The 13498-nt window shown below is 37.4% G+C and overlaps 1 protein-coding gene across 1 annotated transcript in view; it reads left to right on the forward strand.

The window, feature by feature from the left end:
* Positions 1–2483: 2483 nt before the first annotated feature.
* The window catches only part of LOC132092221 (sodium/potassium-transporting ATPase subunit beta-1-interacting protein 2-like), a 162570-nt gene continuing 151555 nt past the window's right edge, over positions 2484–13498 (forward strand). Inside the window, exon 1 of the mRNA XM_059498366.1 lies at positions 2484–3329. Within this exon, the coding sequence (XP_059354349.1) occupies positions 3276–3329 (54 nt within the window). The 5' untranslated portion in view covers positions 2484–3275. The remainder of the gene's footprint in view (positions 3330–13498) is intronic.

Below are 13498 nucleotides of genomic sequence, written 5' to 3' on the forward strand. Positions count from 1 at the left end.
TCCACATCCACAAGGGGGCACTGAAACACCCAGAGGGGCCAATCACTGGCTTATTAAAACATTAATTGAACAGCCCTTCTGAAGGCTGTTATTGAACACCTCATTATTGGAGCTTATGTACTCAGCTCTCAGTGTTACACTTATTAAGACATACTGACAGGTAGCGTAAAGCAAGACTGTTTGTTAACACTGGCTTTGTGGACTAATTACCTCTAATATACAGTACCTTGCTGCAGTCACACATACCCATAGTTGCAGTGTGTGACAAATAGAGTTACTTGAGGTAATATACAAGCCTGCAGAACGGGTGTTCAAGGCCAAGGACAAAATAAATAAACAATTGCTATATATATTTTGGATTAAAGCACCATCTACATGAATAAATGTATACAATGTTTTGTACATTTCTTTAGCCCTTAGCTGATCCATTGCAACACAGAAAAAACATATATTTAGCATGACAACCATCTGCTCTCATGTAACAAATCTTACAAGAATTCCATCTCAGTGAACAAATTGCAATATTGTGATTAAAATTTCTACAAATTTACTAAAAATATAGCTATGAGAAAATAGTGAAACAACTGCACAAATGGTGTTTTGCGGTGAAGTCGGCCTATAAATGCATTTAAAGCCACATCGACTGTCATATCAGTCTTGTAAATCTGTGAAATAACCATTGTTTTATTTAAATGATACAGTTCAGCTTTAACGGCCAGAGTTAAACCTGTCAAACAAGATCATTTTTAAGTTGCGAGGGTACCTTTAAAATAATAATGTCCTGAGTTTTCACTGTTAGGCGGTTGAAAATCCTATGATGGCTTGCTGATGAAATATGAACAGATCAAATTAAATATTCAGAAGAACCAAGTTCAACCTCACTAAAACAAAAAGCAGGAAAGTGCATCTGTCTGGTGTCCAAAATAAAGTGACAGAAGTTGGGGGCTCTGCAGTAGCTCATGGAGTTTGAAAGGATCCATATCTCCCCATACAGCTGCTACAGATGTGCAGTCCTCCTTAATTTCATATTCTTTAATGGTTCGCCCCAGTTTGCCCAATATAGATAATTTACATTTTGTGACGTGAATGAAATAAAATCAAAGCATAGATTTGAATCCAAGACAGCTATGTCTCAAAGAGTTATAATGACTTTCATGGGAACAAATAATAAAAATGCATGTAATAACAACAATAAAATAGTAGATTATTCATCTATGGCATTTTTTTAAAAATGTAGTGTATTTATTTATTTATTTATTTTTCTGTCATGTGTTGAGGTTAATGGCTAGCATTTCCACCAAATTTGTTGATTCCAGTTTGCTTGCTTGGACATTGTGGAAACTTGGCAAATGCGAGGTCCAGGCGTGATCGCTGGAAAACTCAGATAAGTCATGTGGCATGGAACATTCACACAAACATAACACAATCTCTAATTCTATCGCTTCCCAGGTACAGTATTGAAATGATTCCAAGATTGAACTGGACCAGAGGACAAGCATGACATGAAGGAGGGGTTTGCAATTTTGCATAAAGTCATTACCTCCAGGCATGGAAAGTAAATACATGATACTGCCACTCAAGATTGCTGGGAAAATGTAAGCATATCATAAACACTGATAGAGAGACTAATTGTGTGTATTCGTTTGTGGGTGTGGGCTTGTGCTTGTGTTTACTCAAACATTAGAGATTGCATGCACCAGCATCAATTATAAAAGTAGGCTATACACTATAATACTAAGTATACATATGCTTACACAAAGTGTGCATATGTAGTAGGCTATGTGAAGAATTTATTGCAAAATATGAAACGTCTCTATCGAATACTTTTTTCTGATTGGTCAATCGCGGCATTCGGCGGTCAGATATTTGGATATAGCCTAGTAGCTAGCCTACTTCAGTGTCTCGTATCACACCGCGGACTCATATCGTTTCATAAAAACAAAATAATGCGCCTCAGTTATCGACTGTAGCCCATTGAAAATTGAAAAAAGGCCTATTATTAAAATTAATTCTAGTTATTTATGTCTAGTCGTCTTGTTGCTATAGCTAATTCTTGTGACTATATTTTGTCTTAATATTAATATTTTATGTGTGTCTATTTTTATTTATTTATTATTATTATATTGTGAGTGGCCATGTGATACGCGGGGTAATACAATCAGTTATCGCGAAATAAATCCCTTCATAAGCAGCCAAAACGGTAGGCTACTGTAGAGAAAGTCTCTTCAAAAGAGCCTTTGAACTACGATAATAGAAGCTTATGAAATGAATTGTTACATTGCTAACAAGAACATATATTTTCATTGTATAGCTACTTTGAAACCCGAGGGAGTCGTTTAAATTCAGACCTGGAATTTCCTGAGGGCAAAGGATGCAATTACAGCCCGTTATATATCTGCATCTTGCCCAGTGACCCCTCAACACCACACAGTCATTATTTCCATATCGTGTTGCTCTCACGCCCACTGAGAGAGGGAGCAGAGAGCTCATCCGGTGCATTGAGGGACGTCCAGGTCCTCATCTGCGCTCGTACAGCATCAGCACCAGCCGCTACGTGAGAAACAACCCGAGTCGCATCCCTGCGGAGAGGAGCACCGCGTGCGCTTCATTCAATCTGGAGCGTCAGATGGTGAAAGATGCACCGCTTCTTTGTCCTCTTCTACACCCGGACTGTGCAAGTTAACGCTGGAAGGGACCAATAGTAGTTGAGGGACTCGAGAAGACACATTTCAGTTGCACTGAAAGGCTCCTACAGGACGCACGCTTGGATTATTGTCCTCGTATCACCATTCCCGTGGATTTCCTGCTTGTACAACTAAACACGCACGCCGCGGCTTCCAGAGCAATAAAGCAAATCATCGCCTCCTAAAATGTGTTAATTCGGTTTCTTTCTCGCGAGGGAGGAGCAATGAGATCGTAAACAACACTGGGTGGCTTTGTTTCTCAGACGGGACCCGTGGAAGATCACATTGACATGTCTTTCAGTGCTGGATTTGGAGCCACCGTTATTTCTCCACTAACTTAGGGAAGTGTTTTTCGTATCTCTTTGAGTTTGCATTAGAGCTCAATTCTACTTTTCTAACAAACACATGCAGTTTTCTTCATATCTTCTTCCTACATTGTGGAGCGGTTGGGATGCTTTTATCGAAAGGGCGTATTTGATTCGCGTCTATCGCCTTTGGAGCGAAGAAAGACCTCTCTAAACCCGTTTCCTCGGCATTATCTTGTGGAGTTACAGCGACCCACGTGGAAACACGGACTCGAAGGAGGGCAAGATGGGCTGTTGCAGTGGTAGATGCACGCTCGCATTTATATGTGGCATGCAATTGGTAAGTGTTAATGCTTAAGTAATTTCTAAACCTGCTGTGATTATGATAGTTCATGGATTCGAACCTACAACCTTCCAGTTACCATTCTATATGCTGAATTACAAAACTACATTTCAGTCTATTCAGTCTTCAGTCTTATTGGAGTAAGCTTGGGTGAAAGTTCATAGAGGGATTGAACCTAAAACTTTTCGGGTTACTACTCACTTACAGGATTTTAATCTGAATTGGTTTCTGAAAGCCTGCGCCTGGTTACTTGATGTTATTTTATACAGTTGTGGAATTAGGTTTGGTTCAAAGAGGAGAGTCAGTCACTTGGAATGGTGCAAGAACTGCAGTGTCTCTCAGAAGTGAACCAGAGAACTTAAGAGCACAAGTGTCCACCCGACAAGTGGTCAGTGATATAGCTCTAGATGTATGCGGTCATGTGTAATCTTAGTGGAAATAATGTGGGGCTATATGTGGAAACCCTGGCTTGTTATATTACACCAGAGGGATGATGGTGTTCATGAAGAATGGGCTTGTGACATTAGCCTGGGGCCACTATCATTTATGCTTATCTTCCCACTAGCACGGGCCCTGACAGCCAATTAGGAGTTATAAGTTAAAGAAGCTAAGCCAAGTCTCACTGACCCACTAAAGCATTAAACGATTGCTTCTGCTAGAGCTTGATAGGGGAATGTTTTCTAGTCTAGTCCTATTTGAAAAGATGATTTCAGTCTGGTGTTTGTACAGCAAGATTGCGCTCTGTAAGAATTCACAGAACTGAGGAATTTTACTTTTCCCAGACTATCTCTGTGACACCTTTTGAATCACTCTGTAATGGATAGTGGCCAGCGACAGTCTCACCATGCCGACCAGCTGGCATGGTGAATCAGGCATGCGTGATAGATCACATGACAACTGGCAATCGTGACTACACTAATCCAAATGGACGTGTGTAGGTTAATGTGCCACGCAGGTCATTATCCCGAAGAATCAGCCATAGTGGGTGATGTCACCACCTGCTGTCTGTTAATCAGACCTTACTCTAGAAGCCAGTCTTTGAGCAGTGATGTCATAAGTGAGTCATTTTTAGCAGGCTAATGTCATAAGCTCCCATGTTACTTTTAAGCAGCTGTTGTCTTATAATGCACTTTTGTATTGTTTGGGATTAGGGTGGGTTTTGTTCTGATGTCAAAACTTTGAAGGCCGTTCTTGTTTTTGTTTTTTTTGTTTTTTGTTTTTTGGACGTTAGCTGTTTTTTGTCCTCTCTATTTCTCTGACCTTTTCCGATTCCTTTTTCCCATGTTTGCTACTATTCTGAGAGAGTTAATTCTCAGCATAACTGAGATGCCCTCAATTGGATGTTCTTAAGGTTTGGAAACACAATCTTGTATTCCAGTGTTTTGTATTTGTTCCTCTTGTCCAGTTAGTAAGTAAGAGTAAGAGAGAGCAAATAAATGTACTTATTAGGTAAATCCTCAGTAATGTTCTCGCTCTTCATGATAGAAAGAAAAAGAAGAGTTACTGTATGGCCTTTGGTTTTTCATGCCTTTGCATTTAAACTTTATTTTATCTCTATGTTATTGGTTACAGGTTAACATAAATGGCAAATGCTCATATGCTGCATGGTAACTGCAGTAATGGTTTTATCATCGAGGTCAGGGCAAGTGCCACATTCGTTGTGAATTATAAATCACTGTATATACTTTATAAACATTAGTAGAATGCAGTGATATAATTTTTTGTATGTTTCGTTTAAAATGACTTCATATAACGTTTGCTTCTCATAGACTTTTGCTTCACATTAATCAATCACATTTATTTCTGAGAGCTTATATAATCAATAGCATAAAAGGTGGCAATTCTTTCTTTCTTTCTTTCTTTCTTTCTTTCTTTCTTTCTTTCTTTCTTTCTTTCTTTCTTTCTTTCTTTCTTTCTTTCTTTCTTTCCAGTTACTGTGTAATGAACTTCTGCAAATAATCTGCATATTTATTCATCTAGTAAGAAACTGATGTAACAGATTGGCTTCATGTGTGCATTAGTCGACCATTTTGGCCAGTGATGTAGGGCACCCATGTAACATCATGGCATGAGTTACTGTAAATAAAAAGTTTGTTACCCTTCTCTTTCTATTGGAATGGCTATAGAAAATGGAGCTATTGCACTCAGCTCTGCTAAATTAGCAAGCAGACATTTTTATTGTTTAAGGCTATAACACAGATAAAATGTCCATAGTTAAAGCATTTATAAGAGTTTTCTCTCTGGTGGTTTTTGTGTCTGGCAAGTATAAATGCATGTGGTCCAACAGTCTGGCCTGGAGGCCCAACATTTTGACATGGAAGCAAAGAATATAATATTGTATACTCAAGGGGTGTGTTTATAGAGATTGCTCAAATATGCATTCATAGAAAGGACATCTGGTAAAGTAGTTTGACTCTATTATGGCTGATGAAAAACTTGATATCTGTTGTCAAAGTGGTCCTCTTAGCTTCAGCCTTTGACAGCCTCCCTATGGACCATCTGATGCATATTGTACGCAAAGATGAATACAGCTGGTGAAATCTGCCAGTTCCAATTGGCTGCCCACAAAAGAACTTCTGGGAATCAGGCGTGCACAATTTTTTTTTTATTATTTTTTTTTAATCAGGCAGTCGGAATTTTTTTTTTACATGTTACCAGATTGCTGGTGATGTTGCTGTTAGGTCTGACCATGTGGTTCACGCAAATTTTGCTCTAATTTCCTTGTTATCTTAAGTTTTTGTGGAAACTGAATCATTTGAATATTTTACCACTTTGTTGCATGCCAGTCTGTTGTTGTGGCTGCATCGATTTCAGATTTATCTTCCCCTGCATACCCTCATCAACAACAGTTGGTCATTTTACATGTCGGTCAGAAGGCTGTCTAAGTGGGCAGTTCTTGGCCAGAATAAGCTACAATATGCAGTAGAATTAGTGTTGATAGTCAAAGATTTGGTTTTATATAATCTGGATTGTCATAAATAATGTAAAATTAATGATTAATCAAACTAATCACAGTTAATCAAATTTATCAATGTTTTCTGAAAAATATAGAATATCCCTTAAATGTACAGTAGATAATTCAAAGAGGCTTTTGTGGCAAAAGAGTTAAATTGACATCACAGACAGTGGCTTTAGAAGTCAGTTTATTGTTTGTTTTATGTCCATATCATTGTCTATCAAGTCTATCACAGTCCTTAGCAATTTGTTATGCAGTTGAGTTTGTCCATCTGTCCTTATTCGTTTTGTGCTGTTTGCTCTCAGTGTGATTTGGCAAGTTTCCTGTAGAATTGTATGAGTCTGGGAGTATGATTAAATGTGTTCAGTTTTATTATTATTTAATATAATTAATTGTATCAGAGTAACATTTGTCAATTAAACTACTGAAGGAGATGCTCTGTGCATTTAAGATTTATGATTGAAGTCTAATCAGTTTCTGCGTTTTTCAGTTCAGATACATTTATGAAATCAGGGTTGGATCATGTTGTTCATCCATCTTATTGTTTTCTTATATGTTTTTGCTTTTCTTCTGCACCTTGTACTGTCATAGGAAACAAATCATTCTCAGCCACAAATGTTTGTTTACTCAAATAAACCCAAGAATGATTGTTAACTCAGATGTTACATTGCATTAAAAACCGAATGTGCATATTAAAAAAAGAAAGAAAGAAAATTACTCGTTAGATTTGGCGAATAGCAGATTGCCCAGACCTGTGGTTCCTGAGGTCACAAAACTGAGTTCATTTCATAATCTCTTGAAATATTCTACACCTGGTGCTACACATTTCTATAATTGTTTTGTTTTCAAACTGGTATGAATGTCTGCTTTCATGATTTCCTCTTGGAACAGCACAAAGACAAAGGTTTAATTGTTGTTTTCCATCATCATAATCTGCTATATGCAGGAGAAAGGCTTTTTGCTCTTGAAATTAATTACTCTCCTGAATGCAGGTGATTTACCAAACCAAACCAAACCAAACATTTTTATTTAGCTTAATACTGCATATTATATGTGATTCAGTTTGTCCATAAGCATGCAAAAGTGCTGCGACAACTCTCTTTTTTTTCTGGATTGGAAGAAAACAGATTCCTAGCGTACAGACGGAAAGCACTTCAAACAGACCCCTTTGCCAAATAAACAATCACATTGGCAGAATATTGTTCTAAATTGCTTTGCAAAGCCTTTGCCTTGTGACCTTGGTTTCCCAAAACTGACAGATGGTTTAGGAAGCTTTTTTGCATAATGAATCCAAATATTTACATATCTCATCAAAACATTGATGCCATAAATCTACCATGTATAAATGAATGTTTTTGTACACCATGAATTTAAACTGGCTAATTAACATGCTTTTTTTCCCCTTAAAACAAACTCTCTCTCATACACATCAGCACAATTAAACGACATGTGGCAAAGCTATCTTTTTCACGTAAATCAGCAAAATTTTGTTGATTGCTTGGTTTTTGTTGCTGCCGTGCAATCTCATTAATCTAACTCCACGAATATTAAACATCACATATTTACATTTACGAAAATACATTTAAGTGACTTGAATTCATAGGTGCAAATTATCAGTTCTCACCTCCCCTGGGAATCGAACCTAAGACCTCAGCGTTGCATGCACCATTCTCTACTGTTTGAGCTACATGAATGCTGTACATTTAACAAGAATACTTCTGTTCTGATTGGTTATTGTGACAGCAATTTCACATTCACATCACTGGAAAACCCTTCACATCGTGCTTGATGGAAATCCATTGATTTGTTATGCAAGTGGGACTGTTGAATCAGATCACTTTGTTTGCTAATATTTTCATGAATTTGACAATAAGGAATCCCAGACTGACAAGCAGGATAGAGACAGAGTAGCATAGCGAACTACTGAAGCTCTTTGGCTTTGTGACTGTGACTGAAGAGCTGTCTCTCAGGGAAAAGAAGTCCTTGATATTTGGCAAGTGAATTGAATTGGCTTCTCCACACCACAATCCAAATCTAAAAAGGCAGATAGATTTAATGACTTTTCAAATGTTAGAAATCATTCCCAGCCTAACAAACCAATAAACACAAGTGCCTCAAACATGCAGTGGGAATAAGTCTTTGCTTTTTTCAGACATCTCTCCTTCAGCATTAAATTAACCTTTCTTTTCCCTCCTCTGGATGCCTCTTTCATAGACGTGAGATTTCAGAACACAAAAGGTTACAGTGATGATACCTGTTCTGTGCTGCACATTATTTGCCAGCTTCCCATTTGACTGAGGCGAGCCGTAAACATTAGCGGGAATGTCTCCTAGCAACAATAGGTATAAATGTTGGAATGTTGCCTGGTAGATGAACACGAAGGATACAGACTCCTCATAGTTGCCCTTTTGACCCATCAAAGCCAAGAAAAGTACAAGAAATGCATTATGTGTATTATGATGCCTTTTTGATGGTTTTGTTTGAATATTGAAAGCTATTTGATTTGAATCTGCATTTTATGTTTATGGCTCAGCCTTTCCAACCCAGCCTTTCACATAAAAAAAGTGCACAGATCACATGAATTGTTTTTTTTCGGGACAGGTTGCTGAGAATACAAATAGTTTTATTAAAAAAAAAGAAAAGAAAAGAAAAATGGCATTAATCAGAAATATCTCAAGTGGCTAATCTAATAGACTTTAAATTAGAATTTTGATTAATTAATTTATTTTTTACATTTATTTATTTATTTATTATTATAATTTTTGTTGGTGTTCGTAAACATTTCAGTAATGTGTGGTGAAGTAATTTATTCAAATTTTTTAATAGTTTAAGGGGTTAATAGAGGGTAACTAAAACCATAAAAATATACGCATTATTTAAAATAAATATGGAACTGACATTTAATATAAAAATAATAGTCTAAAGCTAGTTGACAAGGCTAGTTGACAAGGCGAATTGAAGTATTAAACTACAATTCAAATAATAATGAATAAAAACGTCCCAAGGTTACGAATGTAACCGTAGTTCCTCAAAGGAACGAGACGCTGCTTTGAATGCTATGGGGAACGCTTTTGGTGAGACCGACTCTGAATATCGTGTGCAATCTGTCCAATGGAAGGGCGTGACATCATGGGCGGGGTGACGTAACGACCAGGAAGCTATAAAAGCACATGCCACGCAGCTGGCTTCAGCTTCGAGTAGGGAAACAAGCGCCGGCAGGGGTGCCGGGAGTATGGCGATACAACACAGCGTCTCGTTCCTTTGAGGAACTAGGGTTACATTCGTAACCTTGGGACGTTCCTCTTCAGGAACTCGAGCTGCGTCGAACGCTTTAGGGAATGATGTGCCCACGCTGCCAGACTTCCAAATCCCTGCCTAGTGTGTATCCGAAGAGCACAGCTAAGGCGAGAGAACAGAAGAGCCAGGAGTGGCTCGCATATCTATATTGTAAATTCTGATGAAAGTGTAGGCGTGGACCATCCTGCAGCATTGCAGATGTCCAATAGGGATACACCTGCTAAGAAGGCCTTAGAGGCTGACATACCCTGTGTAGAGTGAGCCTTGGCTCCCAAAGGCGGGGGAAGACCAGAGGACCCATAGGTAACGTTGATAGCTTCAACTATCCAACGACTTAGGTTCTGCTTAGTTGCAGGAAAAATCCCACTTTGGGGGGACCATGGCACACAGACCGTCTGTCCGTCTTTGTCCACAGGGCAGCTCTGTCGACGTATGTGAGCAGAAGGCCTGCAGTACTATTGATTGTGGTGTGACAGAGGGAACTTTTGTAACATAACCCGCTCAAGGGTATAAGAGTGCTTTGACCATACCGGGTGCAAAGTCTAGGTAGGTAGGGGCCACCGAAGGGGCCTACAGTTTAAAGGGTCAGATGTCTATCAAAAATATCTTGAATTGGCTCGAATGGAGCTTACACCTCTAAAACCACAACCAAGTCCCAGGGGGGAAACGGGACTGTACTGGAGGCCTCAGCCTCATTGCATTGACATTAAACAACACAAACTAATAAAAACAACAAACAGTTCTAGCAATTTTTTTTTTCAAATTATTAACAAAACTATAAAAGTATCTCAATAATACTAAAATAACACTGAATAGATTATTTAGAATGTATAATAATGTTATAATATTATACCTTGTCATATTCATATTATGCTGTCATGTCATATATTTATTCATAATGTCATATTTTTCATTTTTGTCAATTTTACTCTGAATAAAATGGTATCTCATTTAATTGAAACTAAATAAATAACATGTTAATTGGTGATAAAATATAAAATTAAACCACATATTCAAAGGTTATGTATTAATTTACTGGAAGTGTATATGAACATTTTAACAAAAATGTGATGTGAAAACTGAAAAAAAAAATCATTACAGAATACACTTTTATTAATCCTTGTCAGTTTAATTCATTTCAGCCTTTAATTAACAGGTAATGCTATACAGAAATTATACATTGCATCATTAATGAATGATTAAATGTCAGTCTTTGAACACATTTATGAATGCTGTTACATTTAAGCTGTGTAATCAGTTCCATTAATTAGTCTGTTAGGCTGACAGCCTACCAATTCTCTGCTTGCTTGTCATTGCTACTGTCATTCTTCAAAAACCATCAAATTATTCACCACCACACTCGATGCTCTGCTGCCACAGTTTGTATCCAGCCACTTTGGGAAAGTCATTTTACGGTAAAGTTACCTCATTTTGCATCTGGGAATGAAGCCATCCTCTTGCGATTTGGCTGGGTTACAGCAAACTTTGTTAGAACATCTTCTCTTAATGCGGTTGCCTATAGTTTTTGATCTAATAATAAACAGTCCCTTGTGTTATTGTCTGGAAATATGAATATCCATAATGCATTCGTATCACCTATCCGATAAATCCTCTGCGTTGTTGCGACAGCAGCAGGGTTTTTACCTCTGACTGCAGCGGTAGAATCTAGAAGATGTGATCCCATGAGAATACAGACAAAAGTGCTTATGTGCTTCAGCAGAACGAAACGAGGCAGGGCAGTAGAATGGCTGTGAATAAAAGCATTTTTTGCTACATTGCTTTGTACGTGTATTCAAGCATAGTAAAACAGGTTGTCTGTTCTATTCTATCACAATAATCCACAATACATCTATCAGTTAACATCATTAAAGCAAATTGCCATATTTTAAATAAGCAAATCTATCATTCTAACTGTTGTTTCTGTTTAAAAAATACAAGCCTTCTATCTGTAATATTGCCTTCTCCAGTGAAGAAGTTGTTTTGTCTGAATCAGGAGAGAAATATGCACAAATGAAGCACCATTTACTAGTGAAAACAGTTTTAAGTATTTTGGTGGGAATATTAATGTGAAAGGGCAACAAGGGATTCACTTTTTCACTGGAGGGATCGTTATTATGGATTATGGAAAATAAAAATGCCCTAACGATGGATTTGTCATACAAACAGATGGATTATTGTTATCTTTTTTTCAGATTAATATTTTTGTGGAAACTATGATACAGCCTTTTCAGGATTTTATGATGAATAGAAAGTTCAGAAGTTCAAAACTGTATTGATTTTAAAAAGACAACTTTTGTTACTTTATAAATGTCTTTGCTGTCACTTTTGATCAATTTCATGCATAAATCCAAAATATGGCATAAAATGTTTTTATAAATTGATTGTCAGATAATGTTTTAACTGTCTTGTTTAAAGCGTGTAGTCCTGTAATCCAAAAGATTGTTTTCTGAGAACATATTGTTATAAGAAAAGATTTTAGGAGTGGTCATAATCATAACCCAGCTGAAATCTAGGTTTAACCTTTCTTGGTTAGCCTTTAATGTATACATAGGCCTACTGCTATACATTTCCTATTTCAGTTTCATAACTTAAGGGTATTTTTATTCATCCCATCATTTTTCACCAAGGAAGAAAGAAAGTCATACTCATTTGGAATGACATGAGGATAAATACATTATGTCAGAATTTTTATTTTTGGTTGAACTGTTCCTTTAAACTGATTGAATGTAGCAGTAACAGTAATATGAAGGAAACATGTAATCCAATCCGAAGAGCTGCTTTACAAGACATGCGAACATGACCAAGCAGAACAGCTACACACACCCTTTGATAACTTATGGTTAACATCTCTTTGCTGACTGCCTGCAAATGTTGCAATAATTTACGATCGATACTTAGTAGTGAGATTGGTCTTTATTTAAGTGTTTTATGGGTGCCTGGAATGGCATTTCAGCAGGGTTCACGCCTCAGCATGGCACTTAGCCTGATTACGACTGTGCCTCTGCATATCGTACCATGATAAGAGATTTTCTTACACCGCCACAGCATGCCTGGTCGAGGATGGCTCCATTGTTGCAGGACCTGCGAGGGCTGTCCTGACGCGTGATCTGTCATTGTGGCATGGCTCAGATGAAGAAGCATTCTCGCTGATGGGGTGGGCTGTTCCACATCTGTTCTGGTCAGCTGAGAATCTGCAGGTCTGAAGGGTCAAAGACAATATCTAGCACATAGTATACAGCCATCCTTTATTTCAAATGCTTTTATTTTTTAACCAGGGTCTTTTAACCAATTCAGTTTTTTTAATTTTGAATTGCACTTGAAGCGAACAGGATGCAGTATTCTGATTCAAATTTGGAACAGAATTAAAATGAAATACATAAAAAAGATTTTAAAAAAAACATAAATTTTCTAGAAAAGCAGACTTAGTCAATGCAGACTTTGAATTTTGGCTTATATATATATGGAATGATAATGCGGACATTATTCAAAAGGCATTGCAAATTGTATTTGCAATTGCTTTTTCAATTTGTGGACGCATAAAATGTGACATAATCCAAACGCAAATGCAAATCGCGCATTACCGTTTTCATTTTCGATTAAGTGAACGCACAGTGTCTGCCAAATTTAAAATGGAAATGCAAAGTCCGTTTGCAATTGTGTTTTCCATATCTTACAAGCTATGAGCCTGTCATATTTAAATAGCAATATTAATTACCACATTTGCCTTTTCACTCTCTCTGCACTGTGCATGTAAACTGCCAAAACTCAAATGGAATCGCAATACCTTTTGCATTTGAATTTCCAACGTCTACACGGAAACCTGTCAATCAAGTGACAGGGGTGGGGCCATTTTATTGGGCGTGTTTGCATTGGGAAGTGAAGATCGTACTAAAATGTACCATGTTTTTACTAG

This window comes from Carassius carassius, chromosome 18 (genome assembly GCF_963082965.1).
Source record: "Carassius carassius chromosome 18, fCarCar2.1, whole genome shotgun sequence".
In the NCBI taxonomy this organism is placed as follows: domain Eukaryota; kingdom Metazoa; phylum Chordata; class Actinopteri; order Cypriniformes; family Cyprinidae; genus Carassius; species Carassius carassius.